The 14,443-nt window shown below is 38.1% G+C and overlaps 1 protein-coding gene across 1 annotated transcript in view; it reads right to left on the reverse strand.

Moving 5' to 3' along the window:
• Positions 1-1,332: 1,332 nt before the first annotated feature.
• arhgef40 (Rho guanine nucleotide exchange factor (GEF) 40) overlaps positions 1,333-14,443 on the reverse strand; it is an 82,858-nt gene continuing 69,747 nt past the window's right edge. Inside the window, 4 exon segments of the mRNA XM_055156462.1 lie at positions 1,333-2,824; positions 4,742-4,779; positions 6,514-6,614; positions 14,088-14,198. Coding sequence (XP_055012437.1) covers positions 4,759-4,779; positions 6,514-6,614; positions 14,088-14,198 — 233 coding nt within the window. The 3' untranslated portion in view covers positions 1,333-2,824; positions 4,742-4,758.

Here is a 14,443-nt window from a genome sequence, read left to right on the forward strand (position 1 = left end):
CTCCCCACAAATGTCCAGAATATCCTCCAAATCTGCCAACGCAATACTCGATCTGCGTCGCGTACTGTTATTATTATTATTATTATTATTGTATGTGGGCTGTCATGTGGAGATATGCAAGTAGGTAAGGTCGGCTGAGATTGGCAAAAATGAATCCATACATAATTTTTTAATGATTATTCCAATGACGATACCCGGTCTGTCTCATAATCTGTCAGAAATGAGATAACACATGACTGCAAATGTGGTTCATGAGATTCAAATATGTACAAAATGTGAATTGCCTGTAGTGCAGGAATGTCACTTTATAAACGTATTTGGAAGATTTTTGTTATTTTTGCTGTCGTTTTTTGTCGTTTTATTATAGACAAAAGACACTGCACTACATAATTTTAGCTTTAAAGAAATTGCAATAAAATATATACTTTAAGGTAAGATTCTTTAAGTTACTTTATGGAAGATAATTTGTTCCATCCATGAATTTTAAATACGACTGGATTTCTCACTTTGAATTTTTTAAATCTGAAAAAAGATGTCTGAATTATTTTTATTTTGAATTTTAGTTGCTGAAATTTGAAGTATACTTTTTCAATATGGTTTAAATTTAAAATAAAAAAATCACCTTTTAAATATTCAGCACAGATATTTTCAAGCCCCCAAATTCAAAAGTCAAAATTCAGATTGTGAAATTCGCTGTGTAAAATTTCACAACAAAGATTCACGATGCCAAGGCAGAAGCAATCGATCCTGTGTGAGCGAGAAGGATAGAGGCTGTTTCCTATTGGCCACTCTCATTTGTGGGCGGGGTTTGAAGTTTTGATGAGGCAAATATTGACCAATCAGATCGCTTCACTGCACCATTTCCTCCTTACTAACTTCGATTGATCACTCTTGGCATCTTGGATCTTTCCTGCGAATTTTTTTCACTGCAAATTTTACACTCTTGAATTTGAGGGCTTGAATATATTTGTGCTGAATATATAAAAGGTAACATTTTTATTTAAAATTTTAAACACTTTGAAAATGTACGCTTAAAATTTCAACTAAAATTCTGAATAAAAATAATTCAAACATGTTTTTTCAGAGTTAAAAAATTCAAAGCGAGAAATTCAACTGCATTTAAAATTCAAAATTTGATGAAACAAATTATCTTCCATACTACTTACTCATCTATATGGTAGCTAATGATAAAAGACTATAATTTATTCGCAATATATTACTAAAACTTTATATCTAGCCAAATTTTCAGTTTTAAATATGATGTTGAGCAAAAATAATTGTTTCCAGTACAGTAGTTACGAGGGATGTAAAGATCTCCAAGATAACGATATGATATTGTCACGGTATGAACCTCACGATACGATATTTATTGTGATATCATGGGGAGGCTCACGATTAGAGATGTAACAATATCCATCCATCTTACAGTATGATATTTACTGTGTTATTTTGGAGAGGCTAATATAAATGTAGACTTTTTTGCTTTTAAAATACCATGACAAGACTTCGGTGTGAATAATTTACATCATAATTTCAAGAATTCAAGTCAAAAACATATTTCTTCATGTTTTCTGCACTGAAATGAATCATGGTCTATGTAGTTCCCTCTGTCTTTCTTTAGCTATTGCTGCACCATAACTCTTAATTTAAGTAAAGAGACTTGTGATTTGATGTGTTGTGATGATGCACGATATTATTGTGAGAACTTTGACGACACGATATCACGATATTTCAGTTATTGTTACATCTCTATCATTATCGGCATACAAAACATCATTATCAAATACTAGGGATGTAACGATATCCAAATCTCTCAGTACGATATTATCGCGATATGCATCTCATGGTATGATATTTATTGCGATATTTTGGAGAGGCTAATATAAATGTACACTTTTTTGCTTTTAAAATACCTTGACAAGATTTTGTTGTGAATTATTTCCATCATAATCCCAAGAATTCAAGTCAAAAACATATCTCTTCATGTTTTCTGCACTGAAATGAATCATGGGATATGTAGTTCCCGATGTTTACAAGCTGTTGCTACTAAAAAAAACATGCATTTAAGCAAAGGAAATTGTGATTCGATATATTGTAACACCGCATGATATTATTGTGAGACTTTTGACAAGATGATATCACGATATTTTGGTTATTGTTACATCCCTATCAAATATATATTTTTCTCATATCGTGCAACTCTACTCTGACATGCCTTTAAACTCAAAACATCTGAATTTTTTATGGGAAAAATTTATGTAAAATCAACTTTTAGAATCTACGCAGGCTTAAATATTGGTGGGACTATTGATGTTTATATATATCTTCATAATTTGTGAATGTGCCAAGCGTATTATTCCTATCTTGACTTCCTGTTTGCTGTCATGTTGTGTGTACAGTGAAGCGAGCCAGCCCAGAGAAGGCACCGCTCCATCATTGGTTCGCACAGAGCAAGTGGTTTGGCCTTAGAGGGGGATCTGCGGGGCAAACAATGGCCGCTCTGTGCTCCTCAAGTGCCTTTGGTGTCAGTGACTCTGCAGGCAACTGAGAGGGCAGATCCAAGATGGCGGACAGCGGAGGGAAGGAGTGGAGAAAGAGGAAGAAGAGGAGGAGGAGGAGGAGGAGAGCCCCGCTGGCATTTGACACAGGCTAAACAAGTGCATCTGATCACTTGTGTTTTTGGAGGCAGCTTTTCTTTGGAGATTTAAGGGAAAAATAAAACAGTCTTTGGTCATTTGGAGAGATTTCCCAAAGAGCAGTCTCGAGATCTCTGGTTTAGAGTCTGTAAGTGCCATTTGAGATGAGTCAAATCTTCATCCAGTTTCTACATGACGAGAAAGGAAAAAGATAATTACATTTTTAAAGATCTATGTTTATTTGTTTGGCATGCATGTTAGAGAGTGTTAGTACATCCATGCTGTAAACAAAATGCTTCTGTTTTCACAGTTTCACCTGTGCAAATCTAAGGTAGAGTTTAGGCTGTAGTACAAGTACCGTATTTTTTGGACTATAAGTCACACTTTTTGTCATGGTTTGGGTGGTCCTGCGACTTATATATGAAATTTTTCAGACTGACAGCCACGAGAGGGAACTCTAGGCTTGTGTATCAATTTTCTGCGCATGTCTCCTGCAGAAAAAGTCACTGTCCTGCTGCAAGTAGGAGAAAACGGTAACCGAGCAGCAGAAAGAAAGTTTGGAGTGAGCGAGAAACTTATCAGGGACTGGCAGAAAGCGGGAATGGAGAACATGGCGGGTGCACCATGAAACTTTCCTGGAAGTCACTGGATGACAAAGCATGGTCTCCCGTGACAAACGAAGTTGTGCGGAGTTGCTCAGAAGTGACACCGAGGAAAAAGAATTCAATGGATTTAGTGATTTAGAGTGAGATGGAGAGTTTGGTAAACTTGTTCTGTTCTGTTGTTTATGCTATACTTATCTAAATAACTCTTAATATGTTATGTTAACATATTAACACCTATTCAGTCTGTTGTTCTTTATTCTATTGTTATTATTACTAGAACTTGACGTTCAGGATGAAATGTCGGTTCCTGGTCCCTGATTTTACAACATAAATTTCCCCCAAAAAGTGTGACTTATAGTCCGATGCGACTTATATGTTTTTTTTTCTTCATTATGCATTTTTTGGCTGGTGTGACTTATACTCCGGAGCGCCTTATAGTAGGTGTTTGGGGACATTTTTGTAGTCTCCCAGCGGAAGTCCTCATTGTTCAGATTTGTCAAAGTTGAGTCTGAGTCACAAGTCCTGCCCATTCTAGAGGAGATTTCTTATTATTTTACAATCAGTTCTCACTCAGTGGGATCTACTGAGAATTCTCACTAACTAACCTTGAATTTTAAAAATGTGTTTGTAAAATCACATTAGGAAGGTGGCAATTTACAACTTCTAGCTGTAAATGGCACTATTTTCTGAACCGATGTTTCCTCATCCAAAACATACCCAGAGTTGTGCTTTGGTTCATTCACACATGTTTAACACATAAACCCTGCATATTAAGCTCTTCTCACAAACTAAAAACACTCCAGCTTGTGATTTCATGTGCTCCACTGTGTTTTTAAACTCCATACACCTTCACTAGAAACATTTGGATGATTTCAGCCCTGGAATTGCCAATCAATACTGAACTAAACATGACACAACTCACTGGTTATGTTTTGGATTGGTTAGCAATATTTTAACGTGGCTTTAAATTCACTCTCAAGAGTAAATTTTGCGTAATACAGGACCTTTAAGAGTTGTACAAGAGCACGTGGTGTTTTGTGTTATTTAAGTAAGCACATGCCAAGCACAAATGTGTAAATTAACAAAGTGAACACTGCAGGGCGAGCTGACAACATGAGTGACGGAGACGAGAAAGACGAGAGAGAGAAGAGACAGAAAACACGGGTAGAGAGGCATAGTGGGAGATAAAGAGAGATGAGAGAGACAGAGGAGGCTGGGAGAAGAGAAATAAGGAAAAGATGGGTGGGTGAGGGAAAGAGAGGAGGAGAGAGAGAGATGGGAGGGGTACTGAGGTTGAGGGAGAGAGTGAAAAGAGAGGAGAGGGAGCGACATAGAAAGAAAGATAGAGGGGAGAGAGCAGAGTGAAAGAGAGAAAGGGAGAGAGATGAGAATCAATAAACTGGGGAAGAGAGAAGACAGAGAGAAAAGAAAGAGAGAGAGGGAGAGGGAGGGAGATGGAGTGAAAGAAATGTTTTGTATGTAATAAACGGCGTGACTTACAGTTATTGAGATGACAGTTATACGGCTGTGGAGGGAGACTGTATAAAATGAAAAAAAAAAAAAAAAAAAGACAAGTTTTATTCAGTGTTCATGAGAGCTTAGGCAAGCTACACTGCAAAAATACACACTAGTTAAAGATGCACTATGTAACTTTCCCACTTCCTCCAGCTAAGTAGTCATGACCAAGACTAGCTCAAAACCTGGGGGTGGGTCCAACTCATAGACTGCACATAAATGGACATAGCTAACCTTCTAGCTGCCTTGTTCCAAATAGGAAGTGAGCATGGGGGTGATTCTGGCTCCATCGACTCCTGACTTCTGTCTCAAAGTCACTTACTGTCTACTCTGTAACTGCTCCTTTCAGACTCCTAATTTTGGTCTTCAAATGTTCGTATTAACCTGCTCTACATGATCCTTGTGTTTTGATTTTGCTAATTTGTTTGTAAATAAATTTGTATTCCTAATATGGAACTGGCTCCAAATTCACCCCATAACTGCAAGCGTCGATGAGCTTCATTTGACTGGAGCCAAACACATTCCCTTATTTCACTTCTTTACAGTCTATGGTCCCACTGCTCCTGACAGGTTGCCACAGAGACACTGAAGGCTCTAATGCAGAGACTGAATTTTCCTTGCAAGGGATTAATAACCTTATCTTGTCCTGGTGCCATCGCCTGCTTGTCTTTATGGATATTTTGATGCTGTAACTGTGCAGCATTCTAGACAAAGCAATAGCATCTCCATGGAGACAAGCAGGTAGTGGACCCTGCACAAGAAACATTGCATTCAATCATACCTCGACAACACTACTCAAATCAACTTGTGGATTGAAGTCATTCAAGCAGGGGCTTGATGTGACATTTTTTGCAGTGCGTTGTTGAAATGTGTTTGTGCTATCTGCTGGTGTCCGCAGTCTGTTTGCCGATCTGTCATTTTCTGTTTGCTCGATAAGGAGATGGAGAGAATACGCTCTGTTTGTGAAAAGCAAATTCATTTAGACTCCAGCCATGAGCCACAACCAGGTATTGTTGTGCATATGCAGCCGGGTGAGAGGGCCACATATTCACACTGCATACATATATTTAAACACACACACATATGTATATACACACATAGTAGTAGTATATTTATACACACGCACACACCACATACACACACACACACCACATACACATACACATATTTATATTGTACACACATATATATATATATATATATATATGTATATATTTATACACACAGTATCTATCATTCATATATATATATATATATATATATAGAGAGAGAGAGAGAGAGAGAGAGAGAGAGAGAGAGAGAGAGATCAAAATCTACTTATCTATTATTACATGGATGTTTGAGTAATCTTTAGTTGCTTATTTTCAAGACGTCATATTTCCGATCAGACACCATTTGCACTGCTACCAGCCCATTCCTCTGTACTTACTTCATTCTCAGATTTAATTTTCCTAATTGGTGATACACGTAGGATTTGGCATTGTAGCATGGTCTTATTGGTACAAATGAAAAAATAAATAAATAAATAAATACACTACTCGCTAATGTGATCTACAAATTAGCAGACTTGTTTCTCTTATTAATTAGTTTTAAATAAATGTTGCAAATAATAATGACATAATGATCCATGGGTGAATATAACTATATAACCCACACAAGCACAACATGTGTTCTTAATGGAAACCATTATTCAGTGTTTGTGTACATCTGTCAGATTTGAGTTTGGACTAATGTCCAAATGGTGTCAGTGCTCCCACCTGTGAGTACCCTGTGGACCCAGAGCGCCCCCTGTGGTCTCTGCCAGTGTCTCCCTCCTTCTGACTGCCCACAGAGGAGGAGTCTGAGCAGCTACTGTGCACTGCAAAACACACAACAGCACAGATAAAGCACAAAGACTGACTGAACACAGTGAAACTTTATCATTTAGTATGGGCTAAAAGGACTTAAAGTGCACTATGGAACCTGCCTAGGCCTGTTGTCACCATGGTAATGTTTATTTGTCTGGAAAGATCCTCAGCAAAGCATTACACTTATTTAGGTCCATGGAAACAAGCAGGCTAAGTTACAGATTAGATCTGTGGAGAGGTACAGTGTGTGTTTATGGAACACCTTTCAATGATTCACCGATACTGATGCCGATACTTTCGCTTTAAGTATCTGCTGATACTTGATATCGACCGATACCAGGGCAGAGAGTGAAACTATGATGTATGTCCTTTAAACACAAACAGTTTGTAGTAAATAATTAATAATTATCCAAATGTGTTTTGCAACTGTTATTTATCATATAAAGTAAGAACAGCTCATGAGGTGTTTGGGCCGACACTGGCCCGTAAATCATTTCATTATATCCAAAACTTGGAAATCGACTGAAGCTATATCTTGAAACCAATATTCAATCCATCACCATCAAAATTTTCAATACTGGTGCTGATATCTAATATCAATATCGTATCGGTACATCCCTAAGACCTCTGCTTGAATCAATGCAAGATAGATACTTTTAATGCCCTACTTTGGAACATTTATTTTTATTATTTTTTTTACAGTGTACTACAACTGCAAACACATATGGTGTTTAAATCTTGTGATTTAAATGTACAAGTCAAGTGTAATGATTCGTGGGAATTTTGTCAACAAACGAGATGAGATGCTGGCGAGACAAAGGGAGCGCGCAGCCAAGTGAGGAGAGAGAGAAGGAGGGAGAGAAAAAGAGAGAAACAGGGAGAGTGAGAGAGACAGAGAGAGGGAGAGAGACAGAGAGAGGGAGAGAGACAGAGAGAGAGAGAGAGACAGAGAGAGAGAGAGAGACAGAGAGAGAGAGAGAGACAGAGAGAGGGAGAGAGACAGAGAGAGAGAGAGAGAGAGAGAGAGAGAGAGAGAAAAGTGAGGGAGAGGAGAGTAGGCGGGTAGAGAGAGACAGAGACAGAGACTGGGGGAGAGAGAGAGAGAGAATAGAGACAGTGAGAGGAGAGAGAAGAGGAAGGAGAAAGACAGAGAGAGAGGGGGAGAGAGAGAAAGGGAGAGAGAGACAGAGAAAGAGAAGAGAGGGAAAGAGAGAGGCTTTTTTTTTCCCCCAATCTGCTCAATGAATTTGTAGCAGGGACAGAGAGCAGGGTTTGGGGGGGGAGCTCAGTGAGACACCTGGTGAGAGGAGAGGGCATTGCACCTGCTCGTGAATGTCAAATGACTCCAGGGCAGTGCTGGCCTTTTCAGATCTGCACTGAGGGACTGGTGCTGAGCAGGAAGAGGTGTTTTTTTTTATTCATTGATAAGAATGAAGTAGCTAACACTAGTCAAGTTTGTACCATCATAGGGTTTTACGTTTAAATGTAGGTGAAAATTACATAATCAGTGGTCTCAAAAAACATTACAGCAACAGTTAGTTCTTTTTTGGAAATGGTAGGTCACCTGCATGATGAACTGTTTTGAGCCCTGGGTTTACACATTTTCAGAGCAGAGGTCTGTCTCACCTCTTCTGCAAGACTTTTTCACACAATGAGAAGAATTTTTTGTTAAACGTTACAGTTACAGCAGTTACGTGACGATGCCATACTCCCGCATGGAGGGCAAGATTTCCCAATTGATACATGTATCTCTATGTTGGAATATTCTCGCCAGGCTGGCGCCACCCAGTGCCTCCACTTAATTTAATTTCTCTCCAGTGACTAGTTCAGGAATCACAATACACAGGAATCAAGAGCCACGGAAGTTGTAGACTATGCACCGGCCAATCAGAAAAGAGCTTTTGTGGTACAGCACAACAGTAAACAAAGTGGTCGAGATGGGTGTAGACGAAGCCATACATTCTGTGTTGGCAACGATTCCTGAGATCGAGGATTTAAAGCCAGAACAAAGAGAATGTTTGGTGAATTTTATCAAGGGAAAAGATGTTATTGCCCTTCTTCCTACGGGACCAAATAGCAGCGATTGGTTAAATAAAAAAAAGTACCCACCTACTATCGAGGGAACGAATCAGATGATGAATCAGGCTAGGAATGTTCAGCCATGGTGGCACAGTGCATGCATTAGCAAACACTGTCAAAAAAAATGTCTAAATGCGTCTGAGGGAGATTGTTTAACAGCACAAATCAGGTCACTTGTTGTAGTACTTCTTCTAAACTAAATATTCAGAGTGTGTTCAAATAAAACTCAGATTAAAGTATAACAAGCCTCAGATAGAGCAGTGCCTACAGTTAGCATCACACCCCCAAGGAATACTGATGGTGTCAGCAACATCAATTAATGACATTGTACTTGCAAAGTATCAGTTAATTACACTGTACTTCACTGTGAAATATCCAAAATGTAAATTGACAAATGTTGAACCTGATCACTTCTATCAGTGATTAGAACCAAGAGCTCACTGTGTTACAAATAAATCTACTGGATATTTATTTTATGTGCCCCATGTGTATTAAATATTATTGTTGTGATGTCATGTGAAGCCCAGAAGTTCAGCATCATCTTGGAGGAGATATGAAATCACACTACAGTACTAGTATATGTTAAATAATGTTTCTTGTTGTGTCCATGTTTCTACCTGCAGCGTTTGTGTGTAGAAATCCAACTGCATTTGAAGCGTTCATTTGGGAAACATTGTTATAGAACCTGTTGCGGCTAATGTGTGTAGGTGGAGATGATAGCGCTAAATTAAATAGTAAGAGCACCGCTGAGAGCCATGGCTTTATTAAACAGATCTGGCAGAGAAAGAAGTGGGCTGTTACGTGAATGATTAAAAACACTACAGGAGTATTAAGCAGAAAGGTACAACGCACAGAGTGGAAGAGGTTTGACAATGAAGCAAAAACATTTAAGAACGTGTAATCACTACATTTTGCATCTTTATCTATCTCTTGGATTTAACAAAGGGAACAAATGGAGCTGTACTGCACAATGGTTGTCAAAAAGTACTATAACAATACTAATCAATACTTAAACTAGAAACATAAAAGTGCACTGTGTAACTTTTCTGGTAGGGGGTCTGCCAAAAACTTGTTTCCATTGAGATATTATTGCTTTGCTGAAAGGTTTCACAGTGTGGCATTAAACTCATCCAGGTTGCATTTATTCAATTACTGATGTTTTACTGCTCAAAAATCCTGTGAAAAACATGCATTCCTACAGTGAGTGAGCTTGCCTCTCAACAGACCTGACGTGTAACTTGGCCTGGAAGCATTGTGGGCTTAAAGATGGATAATGGTGAGTTTAATGCCACACTGTGAGACATTCTTGACAAAGCAATAACATTTCTATGAAGACAAGCAGGTGGTGGACCCTGTACCGCAAAGTTACACAGTGTACCTTTAAAGAGGGGATGTAAGGTCCAAACATTTGTGAAGCATAGTTGATGGTTTGCACACATTGTTCCAACTTTAAAAATGCCTCAAAAGTGAAAGAATCCACAGAGAGTGATCCAAAACTCTGAGTATTAACATAACTGCGGACATATAAAACATACAAAACACTTTAACATGTAGGTGACAGGAGGTTAAAAAACTGTTTGGCTCCCCTCCCATGGTGCACCTGCGCTCGCTATAAATAAGGAGTCATAGACCACAAAATAATACAAAAAATAAACATTACTTAAGTAAACTTATGATTAACATTAGCAATAATTAATTGAAAGAAAAAATTTAAACAAATCAAATTATTTTAAGCAAATAATTGACAGATAATCATGTTAGCCATAAACCAAAAATTACCTAAATTACCCCGAATCATGCATTTTAAGTAAATATTAAATCAAACAAAATAAGAATAATTATCTCAGTGATGAAAAAAAATTATGATACTAGATTTAGGCTCCAACAGGGGGTATTATGTACAATCACATTTTTGGAGTTTTCAATCCATAACAATGTTTCCTCATCAAAAACATGCCTGAAGAGGTTTTAGATGTCATCCATGCATGTTTGAGGAATTTAGCGATCTCTCTCAAATTCCTCTTACAGTTAGTTGTAAGATTCTGTCCAACGCTCAGCTCCCAAACCTACGTCACCCACGCTCCCACATGACAATTCTACATAAATACACAAAAGCATGAAACAAAACTGTACACAACAAAACCTGATGTGAAGTGTGCTAGTTTCATGAGCGGGATGCACACTGATTGTGTTATGATGGCATTCTGAAGGGGTAGTGACTTAGCATGGAGAGCAAAGGGACACTACAGGCAAAACACCATACCACAAAGTCAAGTTTTTCCAAGCCAAGGTCAGTAAAAACACATGTTATAAGTAAATGCAAGATGTATGTTTAATGCCATACCGGGACATTTCAGACAAAAATAACATCTCCATGGAAACAAGCAGAAGGTGGACCCTCACCAGAAAAGTTACACAATGCACTTTTAAAGCAAATGCGGATATTTTAAAGGATCTGCACCCAATTTTGAACCTTGAGTTAGTTTCACCTACTTCTGTCAAATGCTGGATCATGACAGAAGGAGAAGTGTCTGGGATAGTCCAATTCAGATCCTGTTTATCCCTAAAAAATCCAAGCCTGTCTCCAAACCACATGTTTTTAGTGCCGTGGGATTCACTGTTTAAAAAGCCCCAAGATTATCGTCACCATCTGCACAAAATGTTCTCACAATTCAATTAAAATGTGATTAATTGCACATCATCCTCCTGTCACTCACAACATAACAGTAATACAGTGAAGGTAAATGAAGCGTGTCTTGCTTAAGGACACAACTACGCTGGAATTGAACCACTGACCACAGAATTCACTGAGCCACTGCTTGGAAATGGGAAGTATATAAAATCTTCATACATTTGCTCTGAATCAAACTTACATCATTTTCTTGTTATTTTAACTAACAATTTTCATCTGTGGTATTTACTGTGTTTGATCCGTTTAGGACAAAGAATTTGAAAAATGTCAATGTTGTTTTCTTCTTCAAAACAAAGCCCAAAATTCCAATCAACTAAAGCAATTTTTGAATAAATATTCTTTTGTAAATGCCACAATGGAAAAAATATGTTTCTTCTTTTCAAAGGTTTGAGTGACATCTGCTTTGGATAACAATGTGTTTTTCTACCTCGAGTCCTGTATTGTTAATCAGTTCTGCATAATGCTGTGGAAACCCATCTTTCATTAAAGCTTTACCATGTGACTTTTCTGGTAGAGGGTTTCTTACATGCTTGTCTCCATGGAGATCTAATTGCATTGCTTTGAATGTTACGCAGTATGGCATTATACATATTATGCATATCTCCATGTAGACAAGCAGACCACAGCATCAGACCAAGTTATAAATCAGATCTGTGGAGAGGTGACCCTAGCCAGGCCGGCGCCACCTAGTGCCTCCGCTCAATTTAATTTCTCTCCAGCGACTAGGTCAGGAATCAGAATACACTAGACGGTTCACATAAACCCTGGAAGTGTGAGTTCAGACACCAGCCAATCAGCAAAGATACGATTCCCGAGATCGAGGATTTAAAGCCAGAACAAAGACAATGTTTGGTGAATTTTATCAAGGGGAAAGACATTATTGTCCGTCTTCCTATGGGATTTGGGAAAAGCTTAATATACCAGGTAGCCCCGTTAGAGGCTCATTACATACGTCATGACCAAATAGAAGCGATTGGTTAAATAAAAAAAAGTACCCGCCTACAATCGCGAAAACGAATCCTAATGCTGCGAGGTCAGACGTTTTCTACATCACAGTAAGAATGTTTGTTTTGCAGGTGAATAAACTGTATTTTTAGAGTAAAAAACACCTGTAATAATATAAAGGCAAGATAATCAAGCTAAATGCCATACAGTGGAATATTCCAGATAATGTAATAAGATGTCAGAGGGGACAAGCAGATGGAGGACCCCCCTTCCACTCCAGAAAGGTTACATAGTGCATCTTTATTAAAATTGCATGAATGCAGTGATTACAATACTGTTCTACTGTTGACGAACTGGTGGTCAAATTACAGTTTACCTGGAGTACATATGGTTTCATAGACTTGTAGACTTTCAAATATAATGTCTTAGTTAACAGTTATCAGTTACCAATATTCTTAGCATCACTAAACATGCTATGACAGACACACACAGGACTAGATGAGTTTCCGGGATGTTCTCTCAAAGGAGGCATCAGTTCCAGTAAATTTTAACAAATGAGAAATTTAATCTGGTCACGTAAAACCAAACTCCCTGCGGTCACGGTGAGAAAGAGGAAAACGGTTTAGACTTTCTGTATCAGAGAAAAGATGTGTGTAACTGCAGGGGTTAAGACAACAACGTAGGTATTATATTGAAAAATGTAAAGGCACTTGATTGTTACTGTCTTAAAAAGATGAAAAACAGAACTTCTTTTTTATCGGTTTGCAGCCGTCCAAAGTTATTCGTCAGTGTGATGAGTTTATAAGCACTTTTCAGAACTTTCAGAGTTCTGCTGTCACAGTAATGCTGACAACAACTAGTATGTAACAGTGTACTTCCAGATTATTGAACAATAAAATACTTTATAATTAGATGCAGACAGAACACATACTTTTTGTCCTCTAGAGCACAATATATCTATACTACAGAAAGACAAATGTTACTCAAATACATGGGTAAAACATGGCTTTAAAGGCTTTTAAAGGTTAGACAAGTACTAAATATGGTTAAAGGAACAGTATGTAGCCTGAGCTTTTACAGTTTTTAAAAAAAGGTACTACAATCACATCTGAAGCTGGGTTTCCAGTGCCTTAACCTACAGGTCGAGGACACAAGTTTTTCTCATTCTCAGTTTATGGACAGACCTCATGTTAAAGCTCAGAACCTCCAGAATTCCCTCCCTGAGCTGCAGAGGCTGCACTAGCACTGATTCAGGATTGGCTGCAGAGCTGAGGTTTAGGTAGTGACCATTCAGATCAGAGAGATTTTAGGTTTAAACCAACTGGATTTCAGCACTGGAACTGGCAACCCTTGAGAACCAAAACACCAAATTATGAGTAAAACTTGGCCACTGTGTCCAATGTTTTTGTAACTAAGAATAAATCAACATTAGAATAGTTATCAGTAAAAGTTATGTTTGATTTGAACATGTCTGGAAACAATTAGATCAAGGTTGTGGAATTTAAAATAAAACTCTTACATACAGTTGCTTAAAGGTTAGAATCCAGGAAATAACTGCAATGAAAACAGTGCATATGAATACTCATGTTTACTTCTGCCTTATTTGACACCAGTCTCTTACTATTTCTATCACTTATTTAGAATGTATTAGTACCATTTATATTTTTGCTCTTTGTTATTATATTATATTGTGATGTGTGAGCAACTGTGTCCAAAAAAATTCCCTTGTGGATCACTAAAGTTTGCCTAAGTCCAAGTCTAGCGTTACCTCTGTCACTGAGGGTGCTGATGGAGTCCAGTTCGTTGGCCGGGGTCCCTGAGGCGTCCAGCAGAAGTTTACTGGACACTCCCATACACAGAGACTCCTTCAGACACAGCTCTGAAACACAAACACAAAACAACTGAAATCAAACTATAGGAAGAATTTACTGCCATTGACTAGTGTTTACTTAAAGGTGCACTGTGTAACTTTTTAGCAGGGGGGGTCCGTCACCTGCTTCTTTCTATGGATACAGCTTGCCTTCATTCCATTACAGGTGGTTTTATAGCTCAAAAATAACTAGAAAAACTGCCATTTTTACGGTAAGCTGGGTTGTGTCTCCACAGATCTGACCTACTTTATTT

This window comes from Boleophthalmus pectinirostris, unplaced genomic scaffold (assembly GCF_026225935.1).
Source record: "Boleophthalmus pectinirostris isolate CB_2022bp ecotype Guang Dong unplaced genomic scaffold, ASM2622593v1 HiC_scaffold_20, whole genome shotgun sequence".
In the NCBI taxonomy this organism is placed as follows: Eukaryota; Metazoa; Chordata; class Actinopteri; order Gobiiformes; family Gobiidae; genus Boleophthalmus; species Boleophthalmus pectinirostris.